General features: G+C 38.6%; 2 protein-coding genes across 2 annotated transcripts in view; one reads left to right on the forward strand and one right to left on the reverse strand.

Annotated features, from left to right (window-relative positions):
* NUDT4 (nudix hydrolase 4) overlaps positions 1-13893 on the forward strand; it is a 41748-nt gene that overhangs the window by 19435 nt on the left and 8420 nt on the right. The gene's annotated exons all lie outside the window — the stretch shown is intronic.
* UBE2N (ubiquitin conjugating enzyme E2 N) overlaps positions 4097-13893 on the reverse strand; it is a 34021-nt gene continuing 24224 nt past the window's right edge. The window contains exons 2-4 of the mRNA XM_022552404.3: positions 6118-6364; positions 5784-5924; positions 4097-4923 (exon numbers count right to left, since the gene is read on the reverse strand). Of these exons, the coding sequence (XP_022408112.1) occupies positions 4883-4923; positions 5784-5924; positions 6118-6364 (429 nt within the window). The 3' untranslated portion in view covers positions 4097-4882. The remainder of the gene's footprint in view (positions 4924-5783; positions 5925-6117; positions 6365-13893) is intronic.

Below are 13893 nucleotides of genomic sequence, written 5' to 3' on the forward strand. Positions count from 1 at the left end.
TCCGTCGGTTCTAACACAAGAGCAGTGGAATAATCAATCACTGCCAAGGAGGTAGGGGTTAATTCAGCCTACAGACCAAATGGAGTCCCCAGCCTGTTTTTTGTATAGTCCACAAACTTGGAATGTTTTTTACATTTCTAGTGGTTGGAAAAAAAATACCTTGTGACATGTGAAAATTAAAGTTTTGTTAGAGAAGAGCACAGCATGCCCATTTGTTTAAAATCGTCTATGGATGCTTTCTCACCACACTGGCAGAGTTCAGTAATCGAGACAGACTCATGGCCTGCAGAGCCCAAAATATTTACCGTTTCAGAATGAAAAAACACGGATTACAAGAATTTGGCCCTACTCTTTTGGTTACTCACAGTCCTGATGCTTCCTGCCAAAACATAAGGAAAACAGCACCAAGTTCAAATTTAGTGTAACCAACATATCGTGTCTAACCTGCTTTTGACAGTTCTGAGTAAGTCGTCTTGAGTAGTCTACTGTTGAACCTAAGCCAGAATACTTTGTAAACTTGCTAGGTTATAATGAAACAAGAGTTATTGGGATTTACTAATCTAGATCATGAACTATTTCAAAAGGAGTCACATGGTGGGTGAATATGGATCAGGAATATGTAAAGTGGAAATGTGCTAGTTATTCCACATGATAGGAACCTGAGTTATCAAATCTTTCATAATTTCTAAAACTTTTTTTGTCCCATAGGTAAAAATGCTTAGCAGAGCAATGTTAAAGCTCCTTAATGAGCACCATAAAATGTACGTCTACGAGATCATGGGATTTCATTTACTCTGCTACGAGACAAGGAAGGTCTAAATATTCAGACAATTACCATATGCTTCTCCAACCAACCAGAAACAACTACATCAAGTCCACAGCGGCTCAGCTTGGTTAGCAAGTCTGCATTCATACGCTTTCGAAATGCTACGCCAACTGGCACATACGAAATGAGATCAGCTAAAGGGTAGCAAAGGTGAAATTGCAGGGAGAAGGGAGGACCCAGACTCCTCATGTTGAGTTCCATACTTAACAGGAAAAACTTTAGTCCAACTCCCAGTTTTGCAGCCAATGGGAACTTGTCCAATTTGTAACATAAAGCTGTAGCAAAGCCAACTCTTGGAACAAATCCTCCCAATTTCCAACCTCAATGATAAAAATGGAAATTAACTCAGGGGGTGGGGGATTTGGTTAAGGAAACAAAGTATCACCAGTCTGGATGGTGGAGTACAGATTTTTATTCTTAATATTTCAAGTTATTACAGTCAACATATTTTGCTTTTGTGATCAAGTCATTTAAAAATAAACCCCTGATATTTCTTAAACTAAGCAGCATGCTAAATAGCTAAATGAAATGTTGCCCCCAGCCCCAAAATACATTATTCCAATGAAATATTTTTTTTAAATAGACTGTTGAATTAGCTGCCCTATAATCACGGCATTCTTTTTTTTTGCCACCTTTTGTAGGTAAGGCTGTATTTTTAAACCTTTGCTACTGCAACTAACAAAAAGTTGATGTGGCTAGAGTAAGTAGCCAAAAGATTCCTGAACCATCAAATAGAAAAATAAAGCCGATTCCTATCATTCCCATGATACCATTTAGTTCCATTTAGCCAAAATTGTGTTTATGTCTTAAAGGATACCAGATTTCCCCGCCACACTCTCCTTTAATAGTGCTAAACCATAGCACCTATGGCTGCTGTGTATTGATTTATTTTTAAATGCTCTGAAACTGTATTAAAAGTGTGTTCTTGGTGTAGAACAGAGTTTAAGTTCTACATAATTTCAAATCTGAGATCTCATTAGACAGCCTCTGAGAGGACCAAGACTAAACTAGTGTGGAAGCAAATCACAGCAAAGGAGACAACAAAATTTAAAAATCACATGAAAAACGAAGCTCCTATTAATACCTCAGGATTTCAGAAAAGCTTCTGAATGGGCAGAGTTGACTTTCAAGAAGCACTTATCAATATATTCAGATTCTTTTCCTCTCGCAGGGCTTTGCGCATGCTGTTCCCCAGCCTGGAGGTGTTGAATCCAGAAGAGCGGCCCCTCCCAAGTGCTTACTTCCCTTCTCCATCAGAGTGGAAACTGCTCTTTGTCCATGCCCCCCTCCCCCATTAGATTAGAAGGTCCACAAAGGAACGTCCCATGCCAGTCTCATACACCTAATCATCCCCAACTAGTACAGTGTTGGGCACATATTAGGCACTCTTACTTGACGAATAACTGTGTCCATAAGCTTAGTAGTTACAAAGTCAAAGACTTACGAGCAAGAAGAACTACATAAAGGAGCAGGTGGGCTGGGAGAGGACTCTAACCAGCTGGAGAGTCACTGAATTAAAAGAAGAATGACAAGCTCTTCTTAGGATGGCTGCTACTCAGCTCCTCCCAGAAGGTACCCTACATAAGCCAGGTCATGTCTGCTGCTGCCAGAACTTCAGATTATTCAAGTTACCAGAATTCTGGATTTTCATGTGAGTCTCCTGATTTTTTTAAACGTTGGCACTGAATTCAAAATGTTTTAACCAACCACACTGTGTGGGCCAAGGAAAATAGGCCCCAAAGCCAGATGTAGCTCTCAGTTTTCGAACTCTTATCTTGGACTCTTCCAGAGCCCCTTAAATCCTAAGAAAGCTCAACACACTGGTTCTTGTTTCATCTCACTGGTTGAGAAAGGAAGTATTACCAAAACAATGGGGACTCTTATCAAAATTACAAAGGAAAAAACCATGATGCCATGAAATTAGGAATTCATGTATTTGAAATAAAAACAGTGAATTATTTCATTTCTGTATTTCTATAACTCAAAAACTCAGAGGCCTATTTTAGATACATTTTGTAGAGCAACAGATTTAAATCTGGAATTTTATAACTTGTAAATCACTATGTAACACTAGCTATCATCATGAGTAGTGCCATCTGCAATAAATAAAGCTGATCTCTATTTAACTGCTTGAAGTGTTCACTCATTTTGGCCCCAGAATGAGATTCAGTTTCCTTAGTGGCAAGACAACTTCTAAACAGCTCAAGAATTGTTATAAATGACAACTGCTGTTAAGTCTTTAAATTTACAATATTAGGGTTATGAACAATTTTATTCTGAGTTAAACTAGCATTTGTTTCCAAGCAATGCATTTATTTGGAAGGATATCAGTTACCAGTCATCAAAAACTTTTGTATGTTGAAAATGTAATTTTAATAGATAATTCTTCATCTTACATAGGAGCACAATAAAATACACCACATTCTGAAAAAACTCCAGAAGTTACGAGAATAAGAGGGGGGAAAATTCAGATGGGCTACAATATCCATTACCTTAAACTGCAAGAGACAAAGGTTCCAACCCACAGGTTAACATTTACATACTTATGACTGACTACATTTATGTCTTAAAAATAACAAGAATCAGGAATTAGATATGGAAGGGTGGGAAAGAACAGTTTTGTGGGGGAGGAACTCTGTCAATGCAGAAAAAAGAGTTGATTATCAAATTAAAGAATAAAAGGAGCTCCCGTAGCAAATATTAGAGGGATGACAGTAAGAATCATTAATTGAGGATATGATGCCCTCTAAGGGAGAAACCTTTCTGATGACACTTATGCAAGCTGGCTGCTTGAGATTTGCTCAGCAGGTCTGTAAGAAAGACTCATAAATGGCCTGAGCAAACCCCAAGTGATTATCAGATTGGTGTTTCCTAATAACACACACCAGTGGTCACACATGAAGTTCTGAGACAAGAACTAAGAGCAAAGTCATAAAGCAAATGCCAGACACAAATGTGGCACATGTGAAAGTCCCACATAAAGCCAGTCACGAGTGTGGCTGTGCTGTGACTCTCTCTCCTCTACAGTAATTTTCAAACATTGTGGCAAGACACCAATGATCATCTAACTAATCAGACAACACAAACACATTTATTTCAAATTTCTAGGAGGTAAAAAATGTCACATACTGATGCTTTAGGCATGCTCAGGGCCAGCTTATAAATACTGCATTCAGTGATATATCTTAACACAAATTTTGCATTAGTGAAAAGAAACTGGCAAAATCCTCCTCTCGCCATTCAATTTGTTAGACGTTGAAGACCAAAAGAGAATGTTCCATCAGTTTTAATTTTTAAATACGATTGTCACATTGGGAAAAATGAAATAAACACAGTAAAATAAACTGTACAAAGGCAAAGTAGAATAACAAAAAATATTTTACTAAAACATAAGATTTACAGAAGTTTCCAGACAAGCCATACAAAATGGTCACAAGCTTTTTCTTGAAGGGAGGATTCTACACTTGAGAGCAAAGTCACAATGTTATTAGTGAGGGCTGTGATGTTTGTTTAATGTTCCCATTTTGGTTCAAACAATCAAGCTTGTCCATCTACAGTGTCTAAATAAAGTTAGACTTGGCTAGAGAGCATATTCTAAAGAGCTGGTTAGCTGCTTTTAACCAATGCAATCAGATCACCATAAAAAGGGGGAAAGGAGCCCATAAAATTAAAATAAAACTACCTTCCCCCCACCACCAAAAAAATAATAATAAAGAAAAACACCCACACCCCTGCAGCTAACCCTGACAACTACCTTCATTCACAGTGCTTTATACTCAAACCATGATGGGGAAATGAATAAAAGCAGAGAAAGGCCACTGCTTTTAAACGTTTCGCAACAATCCAGATGACACTTCTAGCCTCTGCTCATGCTTTACAACAGTGAATCAGGACAAGACATAGATTTGCTAATGTGCATTTAATCACCAAAGGACTGAAGATGTCTGGGCTTTTATTCTGTCATGTTTCTAAGACTGTGTCCATTAAATGCAAACAAAAAAGGAAGAAGTCTTGGCAGAACAAGAGAAGTGATGCACACTTGACGATCGGATCGATTTAAATATTATTCATGGCATATAGCCTAGTCCATGCTCTAGCTGCAGACAAAAACAAACATGCAATTATTACTTTACTTACTTCAATATGTTTCTTTCCAAACTCTATAAAAAGTAAACAAACAGTATTAAGTTAATTATGGAAACAGCATGCTGTAATCCCTTAAATTCATGCCATTTTCTATAATCTGGATCAGGGCAGAAAGATTGTCTACGTGTCTAATTACCAAAACACTACAATAGAATTTTAAAGTTCTACAAAATTCAACAGGATGAAAAGAGCTGTCTTCTTTTGTCTCCTTCATTTCTAGACATATAATCCTCCTCATTAATTATGTTAAAATCTGTAGCAAGAAGCTTACTGATTTCAAACTCCCTAACTAAAAACTGACACATAGTTTAGTTTAATCAAACAGATTGCAAAAACAGCTCAAAGAAGCTTAAAGGTCTTCCATTATCTTTAAGTATTGCTAGATGAATGGCAGGCACTCAGGTATTTGTTAAATCATGTGTAGTTATGCAAGAGTCCAAGATCTCCCAATTACAGTTCCTCTTTAAATTTGGGAGTCATGTAGCAGGCTATAAGATGGCATTTGAACATCTTTTGTTAAGAGGTTATTTACATACTATAAGAAAGATCTGATTTTTTTTCCTTTTAATGTACTTTTTCTTTTTCTTGTTAAGACTCTAAATGATGTTTTTAAGACGGTGGTACAGGGCAATTCCCTGGCGCTCTAGTGGTTAGGACTCAGTGCTCTCACTGCCCAGGAGATCTTAGGCCCAGGAACTAAGATCTTGCAAGCTGAGCACAGTGCAGCCCCCGCCCAACCCCCCCCCCCGAAAAAAGGTACAGGTTGTTTTTTAAAGTGGAAGTGGTGTGAAGGAGAATGAATATTAAATACCTGTTTCTATGGCTTGGGCTTCGTTGGTCTTCCACTGCTCCGCTACATCATTTGCTAATGGATCATCTGGATTGGGAGCACTTAACAAAGCCTGGATCGATAGCAGAACTGTGCGGATCTGCAGTGCTGGGGACCACTTATCTACGAAGGTAACAGGCCCAGAATGACCAAGCATGAAAAAAACAGCCACAGAACTGCTGCATTTCCCTCCTACAGAGTTCTGTGGTCTTTATATTATATAAGGTAAGATTACAATATTCAGATTCTCAAAAGGGAATGCTTAAGAGAAAAAGGTGAAATCTTAATAGCATATAATGATAAAGATAACACTTACCTTTCAAAATATCTAAACATATTCTTCCCAACTTGTCTACATTAGGATGATAAATTTTGGTCATGAAACGTACTTTAGGGGCTGCCATTGGGTATTCTTCCGGAAGGAATAGTTCAAGTTTAAAAGTCCCTCCCTCAAAGGGGGAATCCTGAGGGCCAGCAATGACCACATGAAAATAACGGGCGTTGCTCTCATCTGGTTCTGCTTTAATGCCGGGAACTGGCTCTGCCAGCAAACGCTGGGTTTCCTACAACAGAAAAACATAACACATTTGTGAAACAAATATCATTTTGCTAAACACCAAAATAAAAGTTAGAAAATTTATCTCTTGGAATTGGACATAAAAGAACCTCTCCAATCTCCTAAATAGTTTTTATTTAGCTTAATAAAATGCAAAGTTCAAAGGAAAAAACATAAATAATCACAATCAGCTGAAAGCAACTGCAAGCAAATACTGATGACATCATATACAATTCCAGCTACAAATGTCTACAAATACGTTGAGAATAAAATTAGACTAATGAAACTGATCTTATACTCAAGGAAAAGAGAAAAAAAAACACTAGAATTACTACTAAAGTAACTTGCTCTGTTTAAACTTTACCAAAACCAAGCTGTTTAAAAAGTAAAATTAGTTTTTAAAGCCACTGAAAAATCTCCCCTCTGAAAAATATAATGGAACAAAATAAGTACAAGTGCCTAGGCATTTAAACAGGGCTAGAGAAATATACACAACCACGCTGATTAGTCTCTAAAATTGACAACGACTCAAATGGACCCTTCCTGCTCCCTCAGCACTCATATCATTAGTTCTCTTTTCCATCTTTCTCCCTCTCTCCTAAATAACTGTAATATCCTTCCTCCTCTCTGTTCAAACCTCCAATATCTCCATCCACATCCTCACTTTTGGCTGGTAACTCTGCTTTGTATTTCATGAGAAAATAGAAACCTCCTTAAGTTCCCACTGTAGCATTTGTATACCAACCCGCATGTGTGTGCCCATGTGCTCTGCACCTTTTCTCCTGTTACTAAGGATGAAATGGCTGTCACTGGCTAAAACCAACCTCTCCTCTAGATCTTATCTCCTTCTCACCTACTCAAGGACATTGCTCTAGCATCACTTTCCTCTCTTGAATCATCAGTTTCCCCTCTTTATTGGATCTTTCCCCAAACTATACAAACTTACTGTAATTTCTCGCCCAAAAAAGGAGAAAATGACCTTGACCTGACTCTCCCCCACCAGCTACTGCCCCATTGCTTTGCTCCTCTTTGAAAGTTATCTATACTTGCATGTCTCCAATTTCTCTCCTCCCCTCCTATCTTGAACACAACTCTCCAATCAGGCTCTAGCCACCAACCTGCTTGTTGAGGTCATCAATGATTCCCACATGGTAAAATCAAATGGCTAAAGCTTAATCTTCATCTTAATTGACTTAAACACAATATCTTACCCAGCTGGTCTGCCCTCTCCTTGGTCTGCAAGGCTTCATCCAGCTTCTTGCAGCTGGCTCTCTTCCTACTTGTACACTCTCCTGGCTCTCTTCCTACTTGTATGGCAGCAGCTCCTTGCAGTTTCTTCCCACCTCCCCAATACTCCAATATTGACGTGCGCCAGGGCTCTGTCCTAGGTCTTCTACTCTGCCTACACACTTCCAGAGTGATCTCATCCAGTCCAATGAATTTAAATACTCAATCCACTCCATATATGCTGAAGCCCCAAAAGCATATCCTGCACAGATATCTCCCTGAATCATGCCTCTTCTATCCATAACTGTCTGCTCAACAGCTGCTCTTAAATGTCTAATACGCATCCCAAACGTAGCATGACCTTTCCTCACCCTCAACCTGCTCCTCCTCAAAGCCTTCCTCGAGTCAGTTAACCAGAAATCCATCCTTCCAACTGATCCACCTTTTCCTTCATACCCCACCCATCTAACCTGATAAGCAAATTTTGTTGGCTTGAACTTCAAAATCTACCCGGAATTGGACAGAAGTCTCATCACTCCACTGCTACACTTCTGATCCAAGCCACCATCAGCTCTCACCTGGCAGACTTCAACAGCCAACTAACTTGTTCTACCTGCTTCTGACCCTCAACCCCCATCTGTATTCCACAGAACTTTTAAAAATCAAAGTCCTTATAATGCCCTCCAAAAGAAGCTTTACGTGATCCCCTCATTCCACCTATCTCTTAGCCATCTTCAGCTATGCTTCTGCCACCCTATCCCCCCATCTCATCTGCTTTGTTCCAGCCAGACTAGCTTCTATGTAGTTCTTCAACCTGCGAGGCATACTCCTCCCTCAGGTACTTTGTGCTCACTTTTCTTCCCCCAACTTTCTATAGAGCTCACCCACCCAGTTCCCAAGATCTCCATTCAAATGTGTTTTCTCTCAGTGAAGCCTCCATAATCGAATCTGCAAACCCCACTCCACCCTATCCCATACCCTCCCCCTCTATCCCTGCTCCCCCCGCCCCACCAACTGTATCTCCAGGGCCTCCGAACATATTACATCTCACTTGTTTTGTTTGGAATGTAAGTAACACAGAAGGGGAGATTTGTGTTTATTTACTGCTATATCCTCAGCATTTGGAACAGTGCCTGGCACCATAGATGTTCAGTAAATATCTTACTGATTTATGAATCTATCTAATGTTACAAAGAACGAGGAATAAACAATCAGAAATTTCATCTTTAACATTAATGTTATTCAAAGCAGGATGAGCACATCACAAGAAGAAAAAGAATCCACTCAGGGGCTTCCCTGGCAGCGCGGTGGTTGAGAGTCCACCTCCCGATGCAGGGGACACAGGTTCGTGCCCCAGTCCGGGAAGATCCCACATGCCGCAGAGCAGCTGGGCCTGTGAGCCATGGCTGCTGAGCCTGCGCATCCGGAGCCTGTGCTCCGCAATGGGAGAGGCCACAACAGTGGGAGGCCTGCGTACGGCAAAAAAAAAAAAAAAAAAATCCACTCAGGTGTGGGAAGAAATAATCTAATTTATATTTATAAATTATTTAGCCAGAAAAATGTTAATATTCAATATACAAACTGACAATAATAGTACATGTAGTTTTATATATTAGTAATATATTTTCAACACTTTGAATACGTATGTGTAGTCAAAAACATTTAGAACATTGCAGTATCTAAACATTTAGGTATGAAAATCAATGAATGAGAATATTGTATTCACACTGCCTTCACTTAAGAAAAATTATACACCTTACACTACTTCACTCTACAGCCTGCAGTGCATATACTAAAAAAAGATTTCTCTGTCAGCACGGTTATATATTGAAATAGTCACAAGATGCAGATACAAAATCAAATCCTTTCCCAAAATGTGTTAAACTCATTTAAAGTAATGCTTTTAATACTTTAATTCAAGACTAGTTTGTTTTGTTTTGTTTTAATCATGGCAATGCAAGGGCAAATCAAAAACTGAAACGATATACACTACTTTCAGCAAAATATTCTTTAGATTCAAACAAAGTAAAACATTTTTTTGGAGCATTAAAAATCTCAAGAGGCAATAAAGAAGCCTCCCATCTTGGGAAGTCCTCCAACATGTAACTAGAACAAAAGAGAAAAAGTAAAGATATCAGGATGAACAGCAGGCGTGAAGGAATGAGAAAAGAAGTGGATGGTAAAATTCCTTGAATTTTGACTCCTCACCTCCATCCTCCTTTGGTTTTACCCCAGGTCTTCATATTTTTAGAAAGCCATAAAGAGAGAGAGACTGGGGGAAAAAAAGAGAAAGCTGGGGTCCAAGAGCCCCAAAACACCAGTCCCTGGTTAAACGAAATAGTAGCTCTATTCAAAGCTATAAAAAGCTTCCAGAAGGGCCTCTAAGATCACATCCCAAAATAGCTTCAAAATCACTCTCTGTAGACATTGTCAGAGGCAGAGAGGGCATTCTCCTCATCTTCAGTTCACCCTCAAAATCAGTCTTTCTAAAGAACGTACATATTAAACATATCACGTGGCCTGATCAAGTATCAGATTTAATCAGAACACATTCTAGAATAAGCTCTTGGGTATCGAAAACTTTTTGAAATTGTTTTTATATGCTCTCAAGTCCTAACGGATTTTGATATAATGAACAGATGCATAATTATTTGACTACACAGCACTGATTTCCCAAACCCACAGCATAAATTACAGGAGGAAAAAAAGAATAAAATCCAAACCAAATGGAACAATTCTCTCCCACAGAAGTTGTCGATTTTTTTCCCTAAAAAGGCAAAAACTGGGTAGGAAATAAAATCCTTCCTGCTACTACTCTCACACATGGTTATAACTGTGAAACACGTTCTAGTTTTATCCTATCCTTTGGCAGAAAGACAGTGAAGTATTCTTCAAGTCTAGAAATAATGGGTTCAAATTACTAGTGCATTGCTTAACTACAGTTTTGAGCACGTAATTTACATTGCTCTGAGCCTCAGCTTCCTCATCTATATAGTTAACATTACCTCTCATGCAGAGGTGCTATGAAGAGCAAATGAGATAACACTGTAAAAGGACTTGGCAAATGAAGTCACATAAGAAGGCCACAGTCACATTATAACCAACTCAAAAAGAATCTAGGGTAAGAATAAAGCACAGTAACAAGTCTCAAGATTTATTAAATAACAGTGTTTGTTTTTAAAGAAAACAATAACCTGTAGTTGCATTTTGTGATCCTATTTGTTTAAAAGCAATCCTGGGACTGAATCCCAGGTAGAACTTAGGTTAGGCCATGCAGAATAGAAAGTAATGTAGACTAGTTTAGAAAATTGCTTACAAAAAGTAGAAATGAATTTGAATTTAAGTGGCAACAAGATTAGGTCGCAAGGAAACTATGTCATCTTACAGAATGCATATAGCAGTTCATGCTACAAATACTTTAAAGGATTTAAATAACATCAAATTGATCTGATTATCAACAGATCTATTGGGACTCAAAGAGCAAATCCCAGAATAACACCACAGTAATGACAACACTTGACATTCAATCAACTAAACTCCATTAACTAGGACTTTTCCTGTTTTTAGGTTCAGTAATAATTTGTGTGCACTATGAAACAATGTAAGGTCTTACAAATTTTAAGGCAATGAATTATGTACAGTAAAATTTTAGATAATAAACCACTCTTAGAAAAAGAGTGGTAATTTTCATGTAGGAAAAGCTGTCCCACTTATTAACTGTATATACCCCCAACACATTATATGTACAGCAATTAGAGTTTTCCCCATTTAGAATATTCTCTGAAACACAAAACTGCAATTGTGGATCTTTTAGCTCATCTCGCCTGAGATCTGACTATACTCAATAACTCTATCAGGGACTCCCCTGGTGGCGCAGTGGTTAAGAATCTGCGTGCCAATGCAGGGAACACGGGTTCGATAACTGGTGCAGGAGGGTCCTACGTGCCGTGGAGCAACTAAGCCCATGCGCCACAACTACTGAGCCTGTGCTCTAGAGTCCTCGAGCCACAACTACTGAGCCCATGTGCTGCAACCACCCATGTGCTGCAACCACTGAAGCCCGTGCTCCGCAACAAGAGAAGCCACGACAATGAGAAGCCCATGCACGGCAACCAAGGGTAGCCCCCGCTCGCCGCAACTAGAGAAAGCCCACGCACAGCAGAGAAGACCCAACTCAGCCAAAAATAAATAAATTTAAAAAAAAAAAAGAGTTCGCATGCTGCAACTAAAGATCCTGCACACAGCAACGAAGATCCCACGTGCTGCAACTGAGACCCGGTGCAGCCAAATAAATAATAAAATAAATTAATTAATTTTTTTAAAAGTAATGTGGTAAAAAGAAAAAGGTAAAATTAATTTTAATATTTTATTTAACCCAATATATTCAAAATAGCATTTCAACACGTAACCAATATAAAAATTATTGATGTATTTTATGATCTTTTTTCATATTGAGTCTTCAAAATCCAGTGTGTAATTTATACTTAGGGCACATATCAATTTGAACTAGACACTTTTCAACTGCAATCTCCACATGGGACTGGTAGCTACCATATAGGACAGTGAAACACAAGACAATCCTGTTATGTGATGATTTTACTTACAGGTCATTAAGAATAATTTAACTTACTTCATATAGTGAGTAAAATTTGGTAGAGAAATTTTAAAGCATCACTATATTCCCCTCAAAAAATTCTTTATGAAAAGTAACGTCAGGGAATTCCTTGGCAGTCCAGTGGTTAGGACTCGGGGCTTTTCACTGCCAAGGGTGCAGGTTTGATCGCTGGTCGGCGAACTAAGATCCTGTAAGCCTCACAGCACGGCCCAAAAAAAAAAAGAAGTAATGTCAGACATCTGAATCACTAATGGCGGGAATGTGTATTACTGTTTTTACAGTCACAAGATTGTGTTTGAAAATGATTTGTAGCAATTAAAAAAAAAACACTGCATGGAGAAAAATTAATTCAAACAAGGCAAGTTCACAATGAAATAAGGGTTAATCGGTGAGAAATCATTTTAATTTTTATGGTTCACACTACCCCCTAGTGGACATAAGACATCATCTACTTATATCAACCCCTTTTCCTTGTCAAATGAAAAATCTGACAATCATATAAGTTAATTATTTTACCCTAATTCACTGTTTTTTAAAATGCTTATCCTAAAGTTAGATGAGAATAATGATTCTAATCATTCTAATCACCCTCCTCCTCCTTTTTCTCCCTCTACTCCCACACACTTAAATCTCATAATTTCTTAGGTGGTACACTCAGAGACAGAAAAATGGAGGTAACTGTTTCAAAGGCTCTGGACACCAAGATATCACTTTGTTGAAAAGCTTTATTTCCAGTCAGACTGATAAGTAACAGGAAAGTACTCCTGTGTTCCACTTGGAGTAACATCCAATAGATAGGGTGGGATGACTTGGGCAAGAAATCTCTCCATTCTAATTTTTCTCCTCAACCCAAGACCAGATCAATACTTCTGTTAAGTTCAGTGAAAAGGAATGGAGACTTAGGAGCCAGAGAAGAACTTTTCAAAGGCTAAGTATATCCAACCAACTTACTTCTCAGGTCTGAATTTGTCTGGAAGCATCTCCCTATACTTCCAGTTTCCTGCACATTAATACCTCCACTCCTCTTACCATAACTAGCACAATAACTTGGTTTACTTGTCAGACCCTACACCATTGGAAGATGGGAACTCCAGCTAGCAAATGGTGGTGGTTAAGTGCTAAATAAAGACTTCTTCCAGGAGTAAATGCATGCACACTCAGGTCCCACACAGCTGACAAGAAGGATTACTCTACCTGCTGTCAGTTAGTAACTTCTACCCCAGGAACGGCACATACAATTATTCCAATCAGTGACAATGGACAAAAATCTGAAAATCCTACTAACAAACTGTGCATCCAACAAGGAAAACTATTAGGCTGAATTCTTTGTCTTCCTTGTCTACTACCCCCCAATTCTTTTGCCCCCTAAACGCATCAGGTTATGTTGCAGTCTGTTTCTTTTCCTCCCGCATCACTAGCCTGTAAATTCCATAAGGTCAGGGACTCTATGCAATTATCAAGCAATGTTCCCAGATCAGCAGAGAATCTATAAAAGCTCAAGTAATAAAAAAAAACTAGGTCAAATACCAATTTAAGTGCTTTAAATGTATTACTAACTCATTTAATCCTCAGACCCATTTTACAAATGAGGAAAATGAGGAACTAAGAGTGACCACTTAACAGTATAACCAAAGCTAGCAAGTTGACAGAGCCAGGTTTAAAATCCAGGCTATTGGGCTCTACTCACTGTAGCT

The sequence above is a fragment of the Delphinapterus leucas genome, chromosome 11 (assembly GCF_059928025.1).
Source record: "Delphinapterus leucas isolate spDelLeu-1000000601 "Yukka" chromosome 11, BTC_Dleu_Yukka2, whole genome shotgun sequence".
NCBI classification, from domain to species: domain Eukaryota; kingdom Metazoa; phylum Chordata; class Mammalia; order Artiodactyla; family Monodontidae; genus Delphinapterus; species Delphinapterus leucas.